At 42.7% G+C, this 25499-nt stretch overlaps 1 protein-coding gene across 1 annotated transcript in view; it reads right to left on the reverse strand.

Moving 5' to 3' along the window:
• Positions 1-726: 726 nt before the first annotated feature.
• Positions 727-25499, reverse strand: part of UNC13C (unc-13 homolog C) — a 1458878-nt gene continuing 1434105 nt past the window's right edge. The window contains exon 34 of the mRNA XM_085644160.1: positions 727-1152. Within this exon, the coding sequence (XP_085500286.1) occupies positions 873-1152 (280 nt within the window). The 3' untranslated portion in view covers positions 727-872. The remainder of the gene's footprint in view (positions 1153-25499) is intronic.

Raw genomic sequence — 25499 nt, forward strand, 5'->3', positions numbered from 1 at the left:
TAGAAACGATCCATACACCAGCCTTCCATCTCCCAAATCAGTCATCTCCATATCATTTAAAAAAAATGACATCATGTAAAGAAAATGGGCTGAACTGTATGACAGCTTTATTTCTACAGATATTGACTTAGTTCTATACAAATGTATTGTCACTTTGGCAGTTTCTGAAGATCAGTGTTCTTTCAGTATATCAAACAGCTATAATAAACTCTGTTTTACAATGCTAAGTTTAGGATTGCTTCAACTGGATGTCTTCACAGTGATCAGAAAAATTGAAAAAGATCAACATAATAGTGTACCACCTTTTTTTAGTTTGTATGCAAAAGAAATATTTACTCGAGATCAGATGGGGAATTACAAAAATACAAATGCTAATGTGGCATAACCGCAGTTATAACAATGATAAAAAAATTGTTTTAGTATTTTTATCAATAAAAATTGAACTTAAATAAAAATGATGTATAACCTAATGGTGGCAGATTGGATGATAAACATGAAGAATAAGCAATACAAAGAACAATAGCAAAAACAGTAAACAATCCAACTTAAACGTTAATGAAATGATTATTGAATTAAATATGTGTAGATGTTAAAGCAAAGAACTTAACTCAAACTTGCAAAATGTACAATAAAATGATATTATTGATATCACATTTTTGGCACTTTGTGTGAACAAATCTTGTCCAAAGACCAAAATATGTATACATCTCCTCAACATAACTTGCAAATATAATCCTTAGGTACTGGCAAACACTGAAATATATGTTAATAAACATTCCCACTGATTTGCACATGCATGCACTATTCAAACACCAACACTGCATCGATGTATCTATGTTCTTGGATGTGACAACTTTCATTGCTTTCATATTTTAGATTTCTTCTAGAGAACGAACATCTGATTTGAGTTTTACAAATTCTTTTGCAACTTCGTCATTTGTCCTTTGGGAAAGAATTCTCAGGATTGTCAAGCCTGTCTCATCCATAAAGATATTTTTCATCAGAGGGTACCAGGAAGCACAGCTTTTTTCAGCCATGCTCTGCAGTTGGATGACTGTCATTCCAATAATGCGATCTTCTCTAGCAAAGCAATAGTCTTTCACTGAAAGATGGAGTTCGTAAGCACCTGGGCCATCTTCATTACTCAAATTACTGTTTGGAGTAAAAAAGTATACAAGAAGTTCAACAACATTATTGCTATACTTAAAACGTTTAGAATTCATAGCATGACATTAAAATGGCATAGTCTAAATTAGTAATGCAGCGAGACATTCCAAACATTGAAATTCTATTTTCGTTTGCTGGTAATGCATTATTTGTGACGCTGTTTTAGGTACATGTCAGCAGTATTATAATAAAAACCACACATAATATAGAATTAATAAATTAAATGGACCTTATGTGCACCGTTTAAAAAAGTTGGTCTTACTGGATGGGTAACATAGTCCTCAGAGGAGGTTTGTGTTTCTGTTACAAACTGTTTATATGCCAAATTTGATAAAAATATTTCAATACATGAAGAACTTTTTATTGCTCACAAGGATACTCCTTGGAATCCTGAGAATAGAGTATCAATGTAATAAATGCAGCTGAGAATAGAGTATCAAAGGCATAAATGCATCATGGGTCTTTGAAGCAATTTTTCTATTTTGAACTTTGTGGTTGACACCACAATTTGGTTAGTTTCAGGTAACTTGAGTTTCACATTATGTAACAAATTATCAATTTCAACAACTAATTCAAAAATATTTATAAATATACATTCATTAATTATCAAACATTACAAACATCAATGTGTTTTTAATTTTAATACATTTCATATGCATATCTAATTTATATAAACGTCTTATTAAAAAGGCCTACACCAACCACATGCTCCATGCACACCCCACTTGGTGAGGGTAAATGTTTTCATCACCTGTAGTTTATGATCCAGCCATCCACCATTCAAACTGGTCTCTTATTAATGCTTCACCAAATATCATAACATTATGTGGAATATACCATTAGTAAACCTCTGTAGTTATAGTGAAGTCAAAGTTTCTATTGGAAAGACATTTTTTCAAAATAGATTTGGGGCAACATTCTCCAGTAAAAGAGGTTCATCCAGTTGCGCTTGAAAGTGGTAAAAATACATACCAGCTATCTAGAAGTTTAAACTACAGATGGTCCATAAAAAAAAGTTTGTGGACCATCTGTGGACTGAAGTTAAAGAATTTGATTGGATGAGGGATCTTTTTTATCATCTACTTCAAGTACATGAATCCAAAGCCAGGTCCTTGGATGCTAAATTTGGTAAAGGCTGGCTATAATAAAGAAAAATCTGAAGTTAGTGTGGATTAATTCAGATTATTATTCCTACCGTTAATCAGGTTGCATAATACTTCTAGAAACACCGGCTCATATACTGCAGAGCCTCTGAAGATATGACCAGGGTCTGTGAATGCTTCGTACTAAAGGAAATATTTTCCAGGATCATGTTTTCTGGGCTCTGGGAAACTTGGGGTGACAAAACATGTACTGGGTGCTTATTAGTAGCTCACTGCCGCTAACACACAACACCAAACATCAACAGCATCCTGTCCCTAGTGTGACACCGCAGATAGATATGCAAATCTAACAAAGTCCTCCAAAGCTTATGGTGTGACTTGTTCTCAAGTGCTTAGTCCTTTGTTGAAACCACAGGAGGCCTGTATATGTTTACATTTTCTTCAGGGTGGACAATCAGCATTTGTTTTATCATCAAAAGGGTGTCCTTGCCCCTTTGTGGTGCTACCATACACAACAACTCTTGTGGGCCACATGGACACCCCAAAGCCCCTGCTGTTAGGCAAGCTCCTCTACTTACCCACTATACTTGCTCCAGTGCCAGAGGTCCCTCAGGAGGACCCACAGTCCATGGTTCCCCAGGGAGGACGTGGTTATCCAATCTGGCATAAAATGTAACATGACGTTACCCCCAGACTCTCTACAGTAGTTGAACTGGCTTACTTAAATTGGAACAACCCAGGCCATGATAGGCACATTGAGGAAAATATTTCTGCATGTGTTTGAGACCCAGAAAGATATGGAAAAAAACACATTAATGGCTTTTTTATGTTGTGCCAATCCAAGATTACATTTTCAGCATGCTTTACCCAAAGTGCAAATACAGTAAACAAGCTGCAGATTTACACTTCAAGAAAAAGGAAGGCAACATTTCCTTTTGGATTCTCAACTGAATTTAAAGGCCTTAGCAAGCCATATTCAATTTATTCTGAGTCTCATTTGAAATATGGCTACTATGTAGAAGCACCAGAGTGAGCCAGTAAGATTGTTTCTCATTCAGCCTGCACATGTATACAAGTTTGCTGCCACATTATAGCATTGCCAAAGGAGAGCCTCTGACTTATGGTAAACAGAAGAAGACCTTATTTTAAAATGTGGGCACTGGAGAAGCAAAACTACTATACCATAAGCTTACATTTATAGAAACTACATTAGAGATACATTTTAAGGGATCCTGGATACACGTACTACTCGTTTCCCCATAAGAAATATACTAGACTTGATTATTTTCTTACCTCAACACCTCTTGTTCATAAAGTGGGGATTAAAAAGCTCCCAAAGGTGATCTCAGATCATAATCCCTTGATACTCAATAATGAAGTTGATACCCCCAAAAAGATATAATAAGTGGACATTAGATAAGAAGCTATTGGTAAATAAGCTTCATATATAGCATATCATGAAATGGGCTCAGGAATTCCTGGATATGAATAGATACAGCGCCAGCCATAATACGGTATGGAATGCTTTTAAGGCTGCTTTAAGGGGTGAGACAATTAGCTTAGCTTTGTAGCGCGTAAAAAAAAGAGAGTTAACTCTGGAATGAACAACTATTAGCTGAGCTAGCTAGGGCAGAAGAAGTTCACACAGCCTTGCTTATTCAGGGACGAGACGCAACAAATCTTCAACTACAAATTATCTCTTTAAAAACTGAATTAAACAGTTGGCTTACTCAGAAATCAGCTGAAATGTATCAATCACAACAGAGCAAAGTGTATGAGACCGGGGAACAAGCTGGTGTTATGTAATAGGCAGGAAAATGTCAGGAATCGAATAGCTGCAATAAGGAAGGATGGCCAAACCTATACAGAAACTAGTGATATACTCAAGGTATTCCAGGAATATTATCAGCTTCTTTATAAAGAAGAGGAAGGGATAACTCGTGAAGACATGTTCAAACTAGTTGAAAATGAATTAGGGCCTCTATTGGATAGCCAGGCTAAGGGGGAGTTAGAAAAGGAGTTTACATTAGAGGAGGTATTAGCAGGGCTACAAGAGTTACCAGCAGGAAAGGCAGCTGGCCCAGACAGTATCCCACTAGAGATCTATAAGCAAATACAGACAGTGATCGCTCCCTTACTACTGGACCTGTTTATAGGGATACAACATAATGGGCAAGTACCAGAATCCTGGAGGGAGACAGAAAATATTATCTTTCATAAGAAAGGTAAACCGCCGGATAATCCGTCCTCATACAGACCTATAATCCTGATCAACTCTGATACAAAACTATATTCCAAATTATTGGCTACTAGATTGGGGAGGGTTATTGGCCATCTAGTCTCGCCCTGACAGCATGGGTTTATCCCTGGGAGGGGGACAACTTATCATATCAGAAGGACCATAATGCTATTTGATATCCAGGCTGCAACGGGGGGCGGATGGCCATGATCCTCCTCAATGCAGAAGAAGCTTTCGATCGGGTGGCTTGGAGGTTTTTATGGGGGGTACTTCAGCTCAAAGGATTCGGACCAGGATTTATTAGAGCAATTAAGGCAATGTATGAGAATCCCAGAGCCCGATTACGATTGATGAGGGTACATCAGACATGCTTATAATATCAAGGGGGACGAGACAAGGGTGTCCTTGTTCCCCCATACTATTTGCCCTATATATTAACCCAATTATAGAAAAATTTATGGGATGCCAGATTATTAAACCAATTGTCGCGAGGGGCTTTGAAACCAAGGTACTGGCTTATGCAGACGACAAAGCCATTTTAACCACTGACCCTGCTAATGCAATTAAGGAGGCTACAGCTATTGCAAAAGAATTTGGGAAAGCATCAGGCTATTCACTGAATGAAGATAAGACTCTCATTCTTTGTACAAACAATATCGATTTTAACGACCCAAGATGTGTTGAGAATGCTATTTATCTGGAGGTGTGTATCAGTCCAGCAGTCAATACAATAGTTAAAATTAACTTTAATCCATTGATAAAGACAATTACTGCAGACCTTAAGAGGATAAATGGATTACACCTTTCAGTTGTTGGAAGAGGAAATGTCCTCAAGATGACAATGTTGCCTAAAATTCTTTACCTCTTCCGCTCAATTCCGCTTATGATAGATGAAGAAATTTTGAAGACATTGGAAGCTATTTTTTCAAAATGTACCAGGCAATACGGAAAAATCAGACGTTCCTTAAAGTATTTGTCACTCCCGCAGTCACAGGACAGTCTAGCAATCCCAAATATCAGATTCTATCTATCGGCAAGTCTTCTACAACAGATGTCGATTTTATTTGGTTCTGCCGTTAGTAGAGCCACTGAGGAGGAAAGAAATACTAGGGTCCCAGCCATATATGAACTAATTATAGGGAGGGAGGCATACGGGCTGCTAATGTGTCAGGGAAAATCATGCTATTATAAGAGGCTTCGGTCAAAGGTCATGCTTAACGCCTAGGAATTATGGAATAGGGTGCAAAAAGCTATGGTAATTCCGAAAATAAATTACTATACCTCGCTCTGGCATTCACTTGCCTTTCTGCACTCTATGATAGCTTGAGTAAGCAATGGGAACAACTAGGTTTAACAGTGGTAGGTGATATCTATGAATCAGGTCAGTTATGCACTTTCAATGCTCTACAACAGAAATATGGGATCTCGACCAGACAGTACTTTAAATATTTTCAAATCCGTGAATCTCTAGGAGCCGCAGTCCTGCGGTTTCCCCGGGGGAAAAAAAATCCATTAATAGAGCTAATAGTCGGGAGTGGCAATAGGATTGAGAATATTTACTGCACTCTGATTCAAAGAATTCAGGATGATCTGAAGAAAACCAAAACTTTATGGGCTGGGAAATTAAATAATCCAGATATAGATTTATATATGGCCCTGTTATTAGCGGGTAAAATCCTTTGATCGACAAGTCTAAAGGCACAACATTATAAGACGTTATTCAATCTATATTTTACCCCAGCCAAACTCTTTAGCTGGGGCAAAAGAGAGGATGATAGCTGGCCAAGATGTGGGGAAGGACAGGCAATGATAGTTCACATGTTTTACGATTGTGACAGGTTAAGCTCCGTAAAGATTGAGGTGGCTAGCTTTTGTGAGGGGCTGCTAGGGTGTAGTATTAACCTATCCCCCACACTGATGCTAATGGGTTACGATAGCTGCCTAGGCCTGAACACTACGGAAAAATATTTTATATTTATGTGCATTGCTATCTTTAGGATATTGATAGCTGCAAGATGGAAGGATATGGATCACCCCACTTTTCAAATGTGGCTAGCACGACTTTTAGGGGCCTACAATCAAGAGAGTGTACTATACTCAAGTAGGGGCAGAGAGGCAGGGAAGCTGAGACGCGCAATCTGTTCACCCATAGCTAGGTGGAGAAGGAATATAACCTAATATATATTTAATCTATTTATTTATAGGTGATAATTGTCGAAGCCTATTCATTCATGTGTTGTTTTACGAATTATTTAAAGTTTATAATATATTATATTTATTCTGCTCCTCTTTATTATATAATATGTAAGATGGGTCCATTTGTAAACATGAATGCAACACTCTTTTTCTACTGTAATGTATGAAGGATATTTGTTATCCTCCCTGGGTCACACCATGTATGATAAGTCATACTACGCATTGGATTTTAACACCCATTTTAAGTGATATCATATTTATATATTCAAGGAAATTTCCAAGCACTACCTTACTCTGTATGAAATAACGACTCGATGTATCATGATTCTATGGGTATATAAAATACATTAAAACATTTTTTTTAAAGAGATACATTTTAGGGACCCAGAGCCCGCTCTCTTGCTATCATGAACCACCATTCATGAATTACACAATCTCTTCAGGGCCCTGCATGCAAGATAGCTCATAATGAGACTCTAGTGTAATTGCAAATATTTTATGCAACACTGTTAATTCAGCTGTAGGCACCCTCAAATCAGCCTCATTCATTCTGGATTACAAATATGCATCTGCACAGGATTGTTAATGTATTTTACCATTGTTTTATATTTCATATTCTTCTAATTAATGTGTTTCTAATGATCAAGATGCCATTTGTCTCACTTTCTTCTAGTTGTATTGTCTAACTAGTATATCTTCCACTGTTTCGTAATAAAATACTTTTGTCATTTTCTTTTTTTTTTTAATTCTCTTTATTCAAGATATGCATATGTATAACATACTACAGGGTACATTTTATACAGTAAATGTGAGATGGTTAACACATTTCTCCTGCATATGATCAATTGTTAGTTCAGCACATAACATATGTGCCATTGTACATTCACATCTAAATTAGTCTTGCAATGGGTCTTCTACAAATAGAGATAATCTCTTGTATGGAGCAATGATGTTCTCGTAATAGATAAAGGGTGCGTGCCATGTTATCTTGTTATATTCCATATAGGTACCCTATATAGGTGCAGGTAACATTGAAACCTTTCACCTATATTCTTCCGTACATTACATACATAACGGTTCTTACGGACTGACCTTTCACCTAGATACGACACTGCATTCAGAAGGCAGATTTTTCCCTAGTTCGAAACTCATACATTATGCATGAGGTTTCTTGGAAGCACAGCAGGACTACCATCTCCTGTGTAATATCTCTGTTTAAAGTTCAGGCCCGACGTCATCCTTTAGGCCGACACAGTAACACAGCAAGGTAGAACCCCTGGAGAGACCTATGGGTATATACACATCACATCTCGCTTAGAAGAGGAGACCAAGACTTCCTGGCTGACACACTGACCAGGGACGCTGAGGTTCCTGCATTGCAGACACTCCAGCTCTCAGTGGTATAAAGTTGGTGGATGCAGTGTCACTCTTGGGAGCTCAGGGTCTTGAGGAGCAGTTCTGCTCATCTGTTGTGTGCGATCTCAAGTACTGTTGCAGCGGGCCCAATATATCTTTAGGTCGTGATTGTGTGGGCATTTGACCCAATATGTAGACAGCAGTTCCTGACATAATGCTGTGTTCCCAAGCCAAGCCTCGATTTGTGGGGTCCGCATCCTGCCCCATGCCATTGCAATGCGTCGCTTGGCAAGTAAAAGGAGCATCGCAGCAAGCTTTCTGCTGTCTGTCGGGAGGAGTTTAACATAGCCAAGTAATGCTGTCAGTGGGGATCTTGCAATAGGGGTACCTGTCATCTCCTCAATGGCATCAATAACATCTGTCCAGTACTGTTAAACTTTGGGGCAGTCCCATGTAAGATGGAGAAAGGTCTCATTAGGGGAGCAGCATCGCTGGCACTATGCCTCCATGAGCAGGCCTACTTTTTGGAACCAGACTGGTGTTCTGTAGAAACTATGAAGAAATTTAAAGTGTATGAGGTGCAGTCTGTAGTTCGGGGAGAGCGTGTGAGGCTGCGTAGTGCAGAATGTCCAGTGTCAGTGTTCCTGTGTGATCGAGATGCCAAGCGCGACCTCCCACTCGAGGTGAGCCGACGTGGTTTGCACTGGTGCCGTGCACTGCATATCTTTGTATAGGCGAGTGATCAGCTTACATGGAGAAGGATTTTTAAAAAAGGCTCCAAAGTGAAGAATGTAGCGGGTGCAGCTGGGAAGGAGGGGTAGCAGGTGCGCAGCGTAGCATGCAGCTGGTACTATGTCATCTGTTCTAACGTGGTTAGCCCTTCCCCCACCCTGATTTGATGCGGCATTGCCAGGTGCCTGGGCAGGGGGGACTAGTGGAGCATATAATACATCTTGTCACGCTCTCTTGCGCATGCCATGCCAGGCAATCACCATGCATCCCACAGTGTCTACTACATTTCGAAGTCAGGTCGTGTCTGATAAAGTGCTATTGGGAGGGGAAGTGGGGACACTAGATTGTGTTCAAGGGCAATGTGCGCTATGCATTGTGTTGGGTAGATCCAATAGTGTACGAATTGTGCCTGAGCGCACCAATAGTACAGTTCGAAGTCCGGCGCCCCAGTCCACCCTGCTCAAATGGGAGGGTGAGGACCTTCCACTCTATTCTGGGCTGTTTGCCCGCCCATGAAAGAGTAATCATGCTCGAGCGCAGCCGCTTTATGAAGAAGTGAGTGAGGGGGAGTAGAACATTTGTGACGAGGTAGAGGAGCTTGGGTAGAACGACCAATTTGGTGATGGCCAATCACCCGGTTAGGGACAAGGGCAGTGTAACCCAGGTCATTATGTGCTGCTCCAACCAGTCCATTAGGCTGCCATAGTTGGAACACCATAGTTCCTTCGAGTCACAGCAGATCCAAATGCCCAGGTATTTCACAGGGTCATATGACCACTGCAAAGGGAACTCCGTGTGAACCAGTGTAATGACCTCAGTCAGCGGAAAAATAATTAATTCTGCCCAGTTGATTAGTATACCTGTCCGCCGAACTGGAGAAACTCCCAGATCAGAGGGTCCAAATTGGTAGAGGGATGATTGACATAAAGTGTGACGTCATCCGCATATAGCGTGAACAATACTACCTGTGGGGTGAACGCCAGGCCTCTGTGGGCATGGTACTGCAGCGGCCAGGCCGTCAGAGGCTCCATTGCTACGGCGAATAGCAGAGGTGACAGGGGGCATCCCTGACAGGTGCCACGAGAGACGGGGAACGTGGCCGTTATCACGCCGTTGGCCCTTATTCGTGCAGTGGGGAGGGAGTAAAGAAGCATGATTAGTCTAATGAACTTAGGACTAAGACCAATGCAAATAAGTATGGTCATTCCAGTGAATCACATGCCTTAGTGGCATTGACGAAGATTGCGGCTGCCTGCAGCTGTGGGTCCACTTCTTGCATCATGGCAAAGAGCATGCGGAGGTTGTGAGATGCGGCCCAACCAGGGACAAAGCCACACTGGTCCGTACATAGCATTAGGGGCAACAGAGGGAGGAGACGCGCTGCAATTAATTTACAGAGAATTTTATTATCTTCATTGATCACTGAGAGCGGCCGGTACGAGTCACACTCAAGCGGGTCTTTATTGGGTTGAAGAATTGTAATGATTAGAGCTTCCCAGAGAGATGGAGAAAGCACTCCCTGCACAATGGATTCCTCATACATTTGTATTTAAACATATTTGTATTGACATTTTATATGTTTGTTTCATTTACACAAACAGTATATTTGCAACACTTTTCAGAATTATTCTCAGTTAACTTTTAGACAGGGGTACATACAGCTCTGCCCTGGTGTATGGCATGGTGTCCCTTATTTTGCACTGTTGTTTACTGTCTACTAATTTTTGCGCATCCACCAGGCCCCCAATCTTAGTACATGTACAATTTACGTAACCCCCGTCTACTGCTCTTCCCTGCCTTGTCTCAGTGGGCGATTCAAGCCACTACCCAGGAATTAGGGAATGTCCTCATCAATGTCACTCTTATACACGTAATTATTAATAATTTATCGATTGAAAAAGAAAACACGGGAAAGAAACAGAGAGAAAAAGGAAAAGAAGAAAACTTAATAAAATCCAGCATGCAGAGGGGGCCCGAGTCCTATCTGGTACAAAGGATGTAGTCAGCGATCCTGTAAATTACATGTTATATGCTATAGGGTTGTCCGTGGGGGTGGGGAGGGCAGAAGTCGGGGAGGCTGCCATTTCCCCATCCACCTACTTCACTCTCACATGTACCATCTGTCCATCCCCTCTCTAGGACCACGGGTTCACCTTCTCGTCGTGAATATACTGTGCGCTCTCATGCCATGTGGGTCCAAAGTTGGCCGCATGGGACCTTGCATGTCCCTCACTGTCACTACCAGACTCTCCCTCTGTCGTCTGCTCCCGCTCTGGGTTTTCCCAGTTCGCCAGCACTTCTTTTCATAAATCTGCTATCGGTCGTCTCCGGATGCCCCTCGCTTCCTCCCAACTCAGGGCCCTACCCTCCGCCCCTGCCAAACCAATAACGTCCCGGTTCCAACCTGCCAAATGTGGTCCAGTGGGGGATTGCCACACCACTGCTATCTGTCTCTTAGCTAGGCCCAGGGCTAGGTCAATAAATCGGTTCCCCACCTTCTGTTTGGGAGGGCGCGGGAAGAGCCCTAACAAACAGACCTCTATAGTCAGAGCCAGTTCACTCCCGTGTGCTTTCTTTATCTTATCCAGGATTTCCGCCCAATACCCCTGTACTACTCCACAGCTCCAGGTCTTGTGTATAAACTCAGCATCCACATAAGCACACCTCAAGCATTTCCTCGGCTCGCCACCATACGTATCATTGAGCCTGTCAGGTGTCATATATACCATATGGAGGTAGTTGAACTGCCTATATTTAAGCCTGGTGTTCCATTGTTGTTTTCTTATGGGACCTCATTACTTTCCCCCATTTGCCATCAGAGAGCTCCCTACCTATTGCCCTTTCCCATTTGCCACGGAGAGCCCCCATAGTGCGAACGGATGCGGTGACCAGGGCCTCATGATGCCACTTCATCTGGTGACCTGCAGTGCCCAAAGTGTTCAACGCAGGCAGGACTGGGTGAGTTGTTGGTTCATCCCGGCTTCCACCCCATAGCTGTCCAAAGGTATGAACCAGAGCTTCGTACTGCAGGAACTGACCGGGGGAGATACCATAATTGTCCATCAAGTCCGCAAACGGGACTATGGGGCCATCTTGATAGCAATCACCCACCGTGTCTAAGCTCACCTCTGTCGGGGGGTGTGGCCTGAAGCCAATGGACATGGCGGCACCTTGGTGAGGTCCCACTCCGAGGATGTGAAGACGCGCCTTCAGGAAACTCAGTGCAAAGACATACCACGGAGCTTCTCTATGAATGATGCCTGAAGCTTTTTCGAGTTTTTTTTTAACTGGCTCTGGCTACCGTGGACAGTGATATTTCCAGGTAAACGCTCGGAGGCAGACTCGCATTCTCGCGGCCGCCATTTTGTTTGAAGACTCCGTCGAGAGCTTTTACAACATGCCAAAGGCGGCGAAAATTACAGATTTCTCCTGGCGCCTCCACTACAATTAAATTGCTTTATCCTTCATGCCCATTTTTAGTAGCATTGTGCAAGCTGCAGTTTGTTGACTTTCCATCATATTTAACTGCTTTCTTTTCAATCTCTGTGAATGAGGCGGCCATTTTGGAAGCTGTTTTTCACCTTCATCATTAAACTCTCTGAGGAGACATGAGTGAAATATGCATTTTGAAGGTGCTTTTTCTTCTCCTTTTGCCTAGTATATAAATTTAGCTTCACCTGCATATTTTTGTGTAAATTAGGACAACGTGTTATACCTAATGATCTTGTATTAACTAAGGAGTCAGACACATTCCAGCTTAAGGAGCTCTATCAGCAACAAAGCTCCCACCGGTTCCTGATTTGTCTCATAACTATTCTTTGTTTGGGTCATTGTGCACAACCAATTTTCTTTTCTCAAATCATACTGCTTCTCTGCTTGGTTCATTTAACAGGCTGGCTTGACCTCTTCATGTTTTGACATTCCTACTTCATAACTTCTATTTTCTTCAAGAATCTCTATTTTTGCTACTATATACTTTGATGGGCAGAACGAAAGGGTCTTTTTTTGCTGCCTCACAACCAAAATGTGTCTTTATCAAAAATTCAAAGCTTTTTTCAGAATTTTCAAAACTGAAAAGTACTGAATCTCCCACGACGGAAGGCAGTAGCGCAAAAATGGACCCTGCACGTTCTACATCTGGAAGGTCCAATGCGAAGTGCCTGAAACAGGACCCTCCTTCGCCTCCTAAACCAGCCTCTCCAGTCTCAATGGAGATGCTACTACAGGAAATCAGAGCGCTCAGACCCTTCATGGAAGAAACTAATTCCAAACTACAAACTTTGTTGGATAACTGGCTACAAATGGACTCCAGACTTACAGTAGTGGATCAAAATGTCTCTGCTTTCAAAGAGACCACTAAAGATGTTTCCTTCATGCACACACAAGTCTTATCACTTCAGAAACAGGTCGAGGACTTGGAGAATCGTAATAGGAGGAATAATTTACATATTTATGGTTTGAATGAAGGGGTCGAAGGCATTGACCCTATTACTTTCTTCAAATCCTTCCTTGCAAAGATCCTCCAATTACCAGATCATACTTCCTTGAATATCCAGCGCGCTCACAGACTGGGGCGCGCTTCTAACACTTACTTATCTTCGCAGAGACCCAGAGGAGTTATTCTTTATTTTTTAGAGTACACGGATCTACTGAAAGTGCTGGCGGCTGCCAAAGCTACACAACGGATAACTTGGTCTGTCTCTACATTATTTTTTGCACAAGATTATTCAAAAGCAACAGCTGCTAGACGCAAAGCCTTCCTAGATATGAGACCTGATCTCCGTGCCATGGGAGCTAGATACGGTTTGTTCCACCCATACCTTTTCAAGGTCACATACAACAATATAACAACGTCATATGACGATCCGATTTGTCTGCAAAGCTTCATTAATTCGAACAAGCTTACTCTAATGGACTCTTCAAGGCCTTCCTCCTCGCTTATCACCTGAATTTCTTCCGGTTTGCATGTGATTTTCACTTTTTCTTCTGCTCCATATTCTCAGTTTATGCCTAATTTTCATATGTTATAACTATTTGCTGCTTTTGGAATTCTGGTTATTATTATTCAGTAGTTGCACTCTTCATGTTTCACTCAATGTCCCATATAGAGGGTTCGCCTTACCTTTTTTGTTCTCTCTCTTTTTCTCTTCGTTCCCATAGTTATGATCACAACATGGCATGCTCCTTCCTTGGTTTGGTTTAATCTTCGCTGGATGTCGCGTCTGTTCCATGTGGTTTCACCCACCCTCGCATTCATGTTTCCCTTTTGTAGGTATGTTAACGGTTTTTCCCTTTGTTTTTTGTTTTGTTCCAAAGCTTCTTACCATTCTCTGTTTTGGTTTCTAGTATATTTTTGCTTCAATGTTCTCCCTTCGATGTATATCTTCTTTTGCCATTACATATTTCAATTCTTATTTCTTCTTACTTTTTTATTATCCATTTGATTAATTAATTTCTCTTTTCCTCAGCTTGTCTGAATCTCACTCTTGTATTCACTTGCTTACTTTTGCTAATTTTTCCTACTGTGTGATGCAGCGGCTTATTCATCTCCTTTCTCTCTTCATGTATCCTTTTTGCTGTCGGTTAAATGATTTGGACTTATGTCTCATATCTTGTGCTCAATATTGTACTTATAGCTCATGTCGTTAAGATTGATTACTTGGAACGTTAGGGGTTTAAATTCTCCCATCAAAAGACAAAGAGTTTTATCTCATTTGGCGAAACTAAATGCGGACATTGTATTCTTGCAGGAAACGCATCTTTTGGATACCGAGTCTGCTAAATTAAAGAGGGGTTGGGTAGGAAATGTTTTCTTTTCCCAAGGGGATGGCAAACGTAATGGGGTGATGATATTGTGCCGTAAATCACTTCCAATTACATTGATATCACAAGAATCAGATACCGAGGGTAGATGGATTAATGTTAAATTGTTGTTAAAGAATGTTCCAGTTTCTCTTCTCAATGTTTACGCCCCTACCTCTGGTGTACTACTTTCTGGTCTACATTTGCAAAGCAAATTTCCCACTGCATAGAAGATAATTTTATATTAGCTGGAGACTGTAACCAAGTTTTCGATCTGTTCACGGACAGAAACTCTAAATCCTCCTTTATCCCTAATAAACCTCATAAAGCGTTTACTCACGCCATCACTCAACATAAACTCCTTGATGCGTGGCGACTGTGTAACCCAACCACTGGAGAACATTCATTTTATTCTCCAACACATCAGTCTCAGTCACAAATTGATTATATTTTTGTTTCTCACACTATTTCGCAATCCCTTACTAATGCAGAAATTGGCCCCATTTTGTTATCAGATCATGTCCCTGTCTCAGTTTGTCTTGACATTTTGCCTAAACTCACTGGTCCTCGAAGATGGCCTTTTAATAATGCTCTTCTTTGAAATCCAGAGCTTACTGCTTCCTTCATTACCTTTTCAGACGAATATTTCATGATGGATAATACTGACTCTTTACCATTTTCCACTATTTGGGATGCTTTTAAAGCCTCGGCGAGAGACTTTATTATTAATTTTGTAGCTAAAAAATTAAAAATTGCGCGTAGACACACCAGTAAATTGTTAGGAAGCATTAAGAAACTGGAGCATTCTTATTACACTTCCCACTCAAAGGAATCTCTAACTACGCTTATAAATGCAAAACTACAATTTATCAAAAAATTGACTGATGACGCCTCCTTATATTTACCAAAATCTAGCGCAAAATTCTATGGAGGGAAAAATAAAGCTGGGAAAATACTAGCTAATTATTTAAAAGTCCGACAGAATAAGTTGAATATTGAATCTATTTTGAATGGAAACTCTGTTTTAAAGTTTAAGGACACTGAAATTTTAGACAAATTTTCTCTCTTCTACAAATCATTATATACATCTGAAACACAACCCACGGAACACTCCCTGTCTTCCTTCTTCTCTACCATCTAGAAACCCCAACTCAATATCCCTGATTTTACTCCCTTAGAGTTAGACATATCACAGCAAGAACTCTTGAAGGCACTTCATAGCCTTAAAAAGGACAAGGCACCAGGCCCAGATGGTTTCACTGTCGAATTTTACACACACTTTTCCAAAATTTTAATTCCCAAATTACATTCCCTAATAAATCACTTTTGCTCCTTGGATAGGTCCTCCGGCTCTTTCTCAGAAGCACATATTTGCCTCATCCCCAAAGAAGGTAAAGATCCTTCACACTGTAAAAATTATAGGTCAATATCTTTAGTTAATATTGATTATAAAAATATTTCCAAAGCATTAACCATACGTTTAGACTCCTTTTTACCAATTTTGCTGAACAAAGAACAATCTGGATTTGTCAAGGGGCGCTTTATAACAGATATCACAAGACTTTTATTCAACATCCTGTCTAAATCTATCCATCTTAAACATACCCTTGTGGCGATTGCTTTGGACACTGAAAAAGCATTTGATAGAGTGGAGTGGACCTATTTATTTTATGCCCTCAGATGGTATGGTTTTGGCCCCAAATTTGTATCATTAAATGCTCTCTTATACTCCAATCCACGTGCAGCACTTTGCGCCAATGGCTTGATTTCCTAATTTTTTGATCTGGTTAGAGGAGTCCGTCAAGGCTGTCCTCTTTCTCCTTTCTTATTTAACTTGGCACTGGAACCTTTTCTTTCCAAATTGCGTCAGAATTCATGCTTACATGGCTTCCGAACCTCACATATTCATGTTAAACTTGCAGCTTATGCAAATGATATTTTACTTCTCATGTCACAGCCAGATGAATCTATTCCTGCCTTCCTAGCGGAAATACGTTCATATTCTCTCATTTCTGGTTATAAATTGAATAACAACAAATGTGAGATTTTGCCCTTAACCAAATATACCTTTAAATCAGACTGTAACGCTTCTAATTTCACTTGGAGTCTCCAACACATTAAATATTTAGGCCTATACTTTACGTCTTCAATCTTGGACACAGTCTCTTTGTGCATGAATAAATGCATACAAAAACTTTCAGAATTAACTTCTAAATGGCACCCTCTCTACTTATCTTGGTGGGGTTGTCTAGACACTATATAAATGATGCTATCACCTATAATTCTGTATACTATTTCCAAAAAACCAGTCCCTATATCCAATAAATGGTTCAAGAAGATTAACTCCATTCTCTCCTCCTTCTTATGGCAACACAAGAAACCTCGTATGTCCATATTAAGATTATCAGGCCCTAAAACAGAGGGTGGAGTCAATTTTCCCAATTTTCACATTTACCATAAGGCTTTCCTCTTGCGCCAAGCCTCCCACTGGTTGCTTGATTCTACAGATAATGAACCTCCTTGGACCTCAGTGGAGGGTCTTTTCTTGTTCCCCTTCTCTTTTTCAGAATAACTATCCTTCTCACGCAAACTACAGTCCCTTTCTACTCCTATAATTAAATTAACTTCCAAACTTTTGGAGGTATCTCCTACCCCAACTCCTATTACCACGGACTAATTTCTCAACTCAACAACCTGGCACAATAAAAACCTGCTCATTAAACATAAACCCATCTATTGGAAAACATGGAGAGAAAAGGGTCTTCTTTGGATACATCAATTGTTCTCACAATCTGACTTCTTATCTTTCACTTTGCTCAGTCAACTATACAATTTACCTAATTCATTTAATAATAAATATACTCTCCTTAAGAAGGCTGTGATGGATACTTACTCTCAATTGCCTACTTCCCAGACTCCCCACGCAGGGATGGACACTTCATCACAGACTCATACTCTTTTACAAACTTCTCCCAGAGCCTCCACTTTATATCGCCATCTTTATAACATTACCACAGTTAAACAGAAATCAAAAACAGAGATAGCTTGGGAACATGATTTTGAGACCTCATGGTCATCGTCATTATGGATGAATCTTTGGACCAAAATCCGTAAATCTTCAAGGGCAGCCAATACAACGCAAACATTGTTTTTTGTTTATAACCGACTTTTGCTCACACCGAAAGTTTTAAGTAAAAAATTCATGGCAGTTCCGGATATTTGTTGGACATGCTCCGCTCCAAACGCTGACTTCTTTCATAAGTTATTTTCATGCACACATGTACACATTTTCTGGGAACAAGTCTGGACCCAAATTAATCTAATTTTTGCAACTGAACTTCCTTTCTCTTTTGTTCATGTTTTTCTAGGAAGCTTATCATCCATCTGGGATAATTTTACACTTAATACCAAAATTATTTATTTGCTATTAGCGGTTGCTTTTCAACAAATTACCACAAATTGGAATGACTCTACAAACATTTCTTACAAGGCTTTGTGCTACATGATATGCCATAATCACAGACTGGACACTTCCTTTGTATTCCCTATACAAATGGCGACAAAACGCTTACATTTATGGTCATTGTTACATTGTATATTGAAGCCAGTGCCAAACGATGTTCCCAACTCTAAGTTCTTAAACCTCCTTGAACACCCTAATTGTTCCAAATCTTTATTTAGTATAATGTTATTCATGTTTCGCATACTTAACTTTGTTCTTTCTCCTTTGTTCTTTTTCCTTTTAATAAGAAATCCAAATTGTGTATGATTTTTTATTACAGTTAATTTGTATTGTAATGACATGATTTTGACATTGTTTATTCTATATTGACACCCCTCTTCTTATAATAAAATTCTCTTGAACTCAAGCTCACCTCTGTCCATGACTCCAATTGTTCCACCGTGAACACTGTCACCGGATCCCCATGTGGGAGCCCCACCAACGGCAGCGCAGGGGAATACCACGGAGTCCAACCCAGGTTGTGGATACAAGTATGTATGGCTGTACGCTGCAATACCGACTTATGTGGGACAATAACTGCCTGTCTCTGCAATTTAGCCAACAACGCATCCGGTTTAACATTGGGCTCCAGCAGCCAAGTACCTGCTTCATTCACTCCCTCCACCCATTGTGCCAGCCACTGCAGCTGGGCAGCCAACATGTACAATTCAAGTCCAGCACACCCAGGCCTCCTTCTGCCATTGGGCATTGCAATGTTTGCAAAGAGACCCTCCGTCTGTCATCCCCCCATATCAGATCCCTCACTAAAGCAATCAAGGTGCGGAACCACACTCGTGGCATCAGAGTCGGTAAATTAACAAAAAAATACAGTAGGCTCTGCAGCATGACCATCTTTAGAAGGGAGATTTGCGCCATGTTCAGCAATTGCAGCGAGTGCCAGAAGTGTACACAGGTCTGGAGAGACTGCAGCGCCCTATCCAGATTCCCTTCCCGTAGGTCTTCCAAAGAATGGAAAACATGGATTCCCAAATATTTGATGGAGTGGGGAGCCCAATTAATGTCGATCAGCAGTATCCCCGGCCGGGTGCCTGGTCCCAACAGGGGTAATAGGTAGGTCTTTTTCTTATTCACCTGCAAGATCGACAGTGCCTCAAATCGCTCCAATAATGTAAGTGTTGTTGAGGTGCCAGGTACCACCTCTCCCAAGTAGATCAGCAGGTCGTCTGCATACAAGGAGATCATATGCATCCACCCATCTAATCCCTATCCCCACTCCACCCTGCCGTATCAGTTCCGCAAGTGGTTCAATTGCCAGGGCAAATAGAAGGGGCAAGAGGAGACACCCCTGCCGAGTACCCCGTTGTATCAAATATTGAGAGGACACAGACTTCTCAGTTCGGACCCGCGCCGTCGGCGATGTAAACAACAGTCGGAGCCACTTCACCAAACCCTCCCCAAGGCCTAACCGTAGCATAGTTTAAAAAAATTACTCCCATCCTACTGTGTCGAAGGCCTTTTTCAGATCTACAGACAGGGCAACCGCAGAGGGCCCAGACTGTAACTCTTCATGAAACAGGACATAGTATAATCTACGCAGGTTATAGGAGGGGATAAGCCCATTCTGGTCTGCATGGATGACATCTTTCATATGCGGAGTAGCCGTAGTGCTAATATTTTTCTAAGAATTTTAAAATCAACGTTAAGCATGGAAAGTGGTCTATACTCTGTTACTGGAGCGGCCACTTCTTTAGACATAGGGAGGGGTATCACCAACGTGATCTGGGTCGACACCTTGGTGTAGAGATTCAGCATAGACAATCACTAGCCTTGGCGCCAATAAGTCCTTATAGGCGACGAACAATTCAGCTGGGAGGCCGCTGGGTCCGGTGTATTTTCCTTTGCCATGTCTGAAATAGCAGTCCCAACCTCATGCAGGGTCACCGGGCCTCCCAGGTCATCCTGCACCTGCTCGTCCAGCACTTTTAATGGCAAATTTTCAAGGAAGCCCCGTATCTCCTATGCCAGGATTGGCCCAAGACTGGTATATAACTTCTCGTAATAGGTACGGAACAGGCCATTGATGGCCTCAGGGTCATAGATCACCTCCCCGGCGTCCGATTGGACCTGCATAATCAGCGCCCCTCTACCCTCAGGTTTAATCAACCAAGAAAATAACTGTCCGGCCCTCCCCTCCTCCTTCTGCACCCTGTCTAGGTTTAACTGTGGCACCGCAACCTCTCCAGTGCGTCACTATAGCTAGCGCGGACCTTTTGTAAAAGCTCAGCAGAGTCAGGTCCCTGACCTTGAACATTGTCCAGCTGTCTAATCTGGGACGCCATCTCCAGTAGTTCCTGACGAATTACCCGCTGTGCACCTATGGATCGCCCAAAGCAGTGGCCTCTCACTACCATTTGAATGCCTCCCATTCAATCAACACAGAGAACGCAGACTCAGCATTAATCGGGAAATAAGTCTCAATAAGGGCTCTCAGAGATTCCCTGAAAGGCCTGTCTTCCAGCCCAAGTGGATTCAGGTGCCACAACGGAATCGGGGGCCGTCTCCCAATCAGTTGGTGAGTCAGCAGCAACAGACTGTGGTCCGAAAGGGTCCTACCTAGGTACTCCGTCTGCATAAGGTTCCCAAACTGTGCGTCATAGCTCCCTGGGGAGCCGTCAAGCCTAGCCAGGGGAGCCGTGCACCAGGCACTTTAATGCATTTAATGTTGAAGTGTTGTTAGTTTCGGTTAAACTAATTAGACTTAAACACATGATGTTGATGATTTATAAGTGACATGCCTAAAGCTGTAAACGTAATGTTTAATTGATGGCATGTCAAGGGATACGACCTCCATATATCACTGGGTCCTCATGTTCAATCACTCCAAAGTAAGCAGAAGATGCCTGATTTATTTTGTTAGACTTGTTAATAGTTTTGTTTTCTTCCAAATGCATTTTATACCACAGCAAGTTATCAGGAAAGTACAGGTGTCCTGTCTAATAAACACACTAAGTATGCGGGTGTGTTCGAATGGGACCCCTGGTCTCACCCATATCAATGCCCCCCCTAGCAAAAGAAGAGTAGGTAGTATCATATATCTGGCTCCTCCACCTCTTGCGCAGTTTATCCACTTCGCCACTAGTCAGGTAATTCTCCTGCAAGAAAGCCACCTGCACGTCTCTCCTCCTTAGATATGCATAAATGTTATATCTTTTGGCCATGGACCCCATCCCCCTCACATTCTATGTAATAAACTTGAATGTATTATGCATAGAATGGAATGTACTCCAAGCCCCCCCAGGGCCCCCACCACACTCCTACCAACTGATACTTCAGGATTCACCCCCCCCGCCCGTCTGCAAGCACAAAACAAAAATCAATAACTAGCACCCCCATTAGAACAGCTCCCAAACCCCAGAGTCATCTAGCAACGACCATCCGCCCAAACTGCAGACAAAACTGCATCAGCTAGTTAAGGCCCAAAGCAACTAGCGCAAGGACCTATGGTGGAGTGCGGCGACCACAGCAATGGATTCCTCATACAAATTCATTGAATGCAGGATGAGTAGGCTAGCATATTCTTTATAAAAGGTGGCTGATAAGCCATCTAAGCCAGGGGCTTTGTCCCCAGAGAGTGCTAGAATATTTCTGAGTATTTCCTCCTGTGTAAAGGGTTCATCAAGGTAAGCTCTAGGCCCACTTCCAACTACACCAGTTCCAGAGTGTCAAAAAAATCCTCCAAGTCAGGAGGCTTTGTTTCTTGTTGGGCTTGGTAGAGGTACGTATAGAAGGAAGTCATTTCAGCTTGCACAGCTGGTTGACCTACCGCCAGCTCGTCATTAGCTGTACGCAGCTCAGGTGTATAGCCATTGGCCTAGGGCTTCCAGAGCAGCCCTGCCAGTGTTTTCCCAGCACACTCACCCTCACCATAGCGCCGGGCTCTAGTGTCTCTGCTAAGGAAATGGATTTCCCTGATCACAACCTCCCGGAATACGTCTAATTTGGCATGAATAGTGCATAGTAAAGTGCTAATTTTGCTGCTAAAGAACTCCTGTTCTAAGGCCTGTATTTCCCTTTCCAGTTTTTCTAGGTCCCCTCACAGTGATCTGAGACCTTGCGACTGTTTAGCAATGTATTCTTCCCGGATGACAGTTATAAAAGCCTCCCATAGGGTGGAGGGGGAGTCAACTGTTCCCTCATTAAGATTGAAATATTCTGCTATGGCCTGTCTTATGGATTCACAAAATACCTGGTCCCTCAGTGCTCATGACAGATGTCTCCAGGCAAAAGCTCTGTTAGGGTAGAGTCCAGGGCAGATGCTGCACCTCTGCGACCCATATCGCTGTGTCACCGGAGACCCGCCAGTAGTCTATTTGCAACCATGAATGTCCAGGAGATGACACACATGTGCCGCGCAGCTCTTCAGGGTATTTATGTCTCCATATATCCAGCAGGTCTCCCTCAGAGATTATGGATTGCAGCTGGGCTGCTGCTCAAGGATGAGGTTTGTTAGGTCCCCGGACCTGTCTTTCTGGGTGTCGAGTATCATCTTATAATCCCCCCTCAAAGTATAGCTCCTTAACCGAGATAGTTCAACACACCGACACCTCCGCAGAGAAGCCGTGGTCATCAATGTTGGGGCCATATATTGATATGAGTCAGATGGGGTGTCCACCCAGAGAACCAGCTAGTGAGACATACCTGCCCATCTTATCGCAAAGTGTAGTGTGTGTGCACCAGTGCAGCCCTTTCCTGATAGGGATAGCAATGCCGCAAGCATATTTTGAGTAGCATGCAATGTGTTTTTCACCCACCCCGCCCATAAACACCTGTGGTGTTCCCATTGAGGTGAAGTTCCTACATAGAGCAGAGATCTACTTTGTTTCAGTCAAGGTATGCAACTACCATCCTATTGTTGCGTGCAACATTTAAACCCCGCACATTCCAAGTGACACAGTTAAATTTCAGTCATGTTGCCCTGCCTGACAATACGCCTTTGTGCGCATGGTGACGGAAGTCACGTCAGTGGAGTCAGCAATGTAAAGAGAAGTTCAAAAAAGGAGGGATGGCACTTCAAACAATTACAATATGAAAACGTCCCCACAAGAACCCACACCTCACACACACCAGCCCCACAATCAGGCTGAGCAAGAACCCCAAACAACCCACCTCCTCAACTAGAGTGTGGCAATGAGCAGTCTATGGGAAACATCCCTGGGGGTAGGTCTAGGAACCCAAAATGGCCACCCACAGGAGCAGGGCGGCGGGACACAATTACAAAGGAGGGTACCCAGACTAAGTGAATGTCAAATAGACGAGAGTATCAGTTAGAGAGGCATTAAATTAAGGTAAAGGATACACATGCGGAGAGAGTCACTGTCTCCTGTGGCCAGAGCAGACCAAATCACTGGGTCATTACTGGTAGTCTCTTGTAGGTTCATCACAGCAACTTGTGTCTAATCATTGTCACTGGTGTGAATTTCTTCTACTGTGTCTTTCCTGGCCGTTCAGCGTTCTTAGCAAGACGTAAGTCCTTGACGAATCTGGCTACTTTCTTAGGAGCCATAAAGTAGGTGGTCTCTCCAGCGTGGAACACTCGAAGGTTTGCCGGGTATAATAGTGAGTACTTGACTTACAGTTGTTGCAGGGTGCGTTTAATTAGCAAAATTTCTCTTTTGGTTGCTTGTACTGACAGGGTGAAGTCGGGGTAGAAGGAGACCGAGTTTCCTTGGTACACAAACTTTTTCATTCATCTGGCGAGGCGCAGTACAGTGTCTCTATCACAATAGTTCACGAGTCGTGCGCTTATGTGCCTTGCTGACGCGTCCGGTGGGGGGCAGGGGCCAAGAGAGTGATGGGCATGCTCCACAATGCAGACAGTGGAGAGCGACTCTCCAAAAAGGGCCTGCAGCATTTCCTCGATGTAATCCTGCACTCCCGCCATTGCAGTGGACTCTGGCACCCTCACTATGCACAGGTTGTTTTGGGTGCGATCTTGCTTCCAAGTCTTCGTTTTTGTTTCTAATTACCTCGAGTGCCTTCTCCATGCTAAGGAGCTTTTCACAGGTGGCCATGCCTTCATCTTCTAGCGCATAGGTGCGCTGTTCCACCTGTTCTAGGCATTCACCCTGGTTCGTCACCTTCTCCTTTAGGCGGTGAAATCTATCAGATAGGGAGTCGATTTTACTGGCGATGGTGGTGAGAGACTACTTCCGGTCTCTAAACATTTCAAGTATGTCCGGTTCAGGAGGGGTTATGCCGGTTGACTGTGACTCCGCTTGGGTGTCATCCGAGGCAGGGGGTCACCCGGGGGGACCTTCTACTGCTCAAAGACCAATTTTTGTTGTTTAGTGTCTGTTTTTCCCCTAGCTCAGAAATGCTGCACGCTGTCCCTGGTTCCCGTGCATGTCTCGGCAAAGGCAGCTTAAGCGAACCCGCGTACCAAGCTTCAACAGTGGTGGCGTCTTCCGACCCCAGTTCCCTTCTTGTTACAGTCTGCTGACGATTGACAATTGTTAGAATCCGGGTTCTCTGGTTGGCACAGGTAGGTACTTGTGACAAGCAGGGAACCTTTCCTCTAGTCAGGGTAAGGGGTTACACTCCTAAAATAACCCCTGCTCACCCTCTAGGTAGCTTGGCACGAGCAGACAAGGCTTATCTCAGAGCGTTATAGGTTAAGCATTTGTGAACACATACAGTAACCAATTAACAACACTACAAATGGACACCACACAGGCTTTATATTAAAAATAAGGATTCTTGATATATAGTTACCACAAGACCATTAGATGGTAGAAGTTTGCTTAGTTCTCTTAAGTTCTTAAATGCAACACTTTAAGTCAATGTACGCTTCTTCTTCGATGCGAGACTCTTCTCTGGATGCGGTGCGATGCGTCAGCTATGATGGCTGCGATGGCGACACGCTTCTTCTTCGATGCGAGACTCTTCTCTGGATGCGGTGCGATGCGTCAGCCATGATGGCTGCGATGGCGACACGCTTCTTCGGCGTTGCGAGACACTTCTTGGATGATGCAAGACACATCGAATCGATGCGATGCAGCAGCGGCGACACCCTTTACGTGATGCGACGACAGCAGTTCCGACGGCGACACACTTCTCCTTCTTGAGTCGCGCTTCCAGCTCCTTGCGACACGCAGTCCCTCAGAAGGCCCAACAACTGCAGCAGGCACTTCCAAAGAACTTTGGGGAGCTGGGGGGTGAAGTCTGTTGTTCCTGAGACTTCAGCAGGAGGCACCCTCTATTCCAAGTCCTTCGAGATCTTTTTAAGCACAAGTTGAAATAAAGTCTGTGTAGTCTTTCTCCTCTCCTTCAGCAGCAAGGCAACCACTGCAGGCCAATCCCCCAGGTCAGGGACAGTACTCAGGAGGATCTAATTTCTTGGGAGCTGGGTCCCAATACTTATACCCCTAATTCCTTTGTTCCT

Source organism: Triturus cristatus, chromosome 3_1 (assembly GCF_964204655.1).
Source record: "Triturus cristatus chromosome 3_1, aTriCri1.1, whole genome shotgun sequence".
Taxonomy (NCBI): domain Eukaryota; kingdom Metazoa; phylum Chordata; class Amphibia; order Caudata; family Salamandridae; genus Triturus; species Triturus cristatus.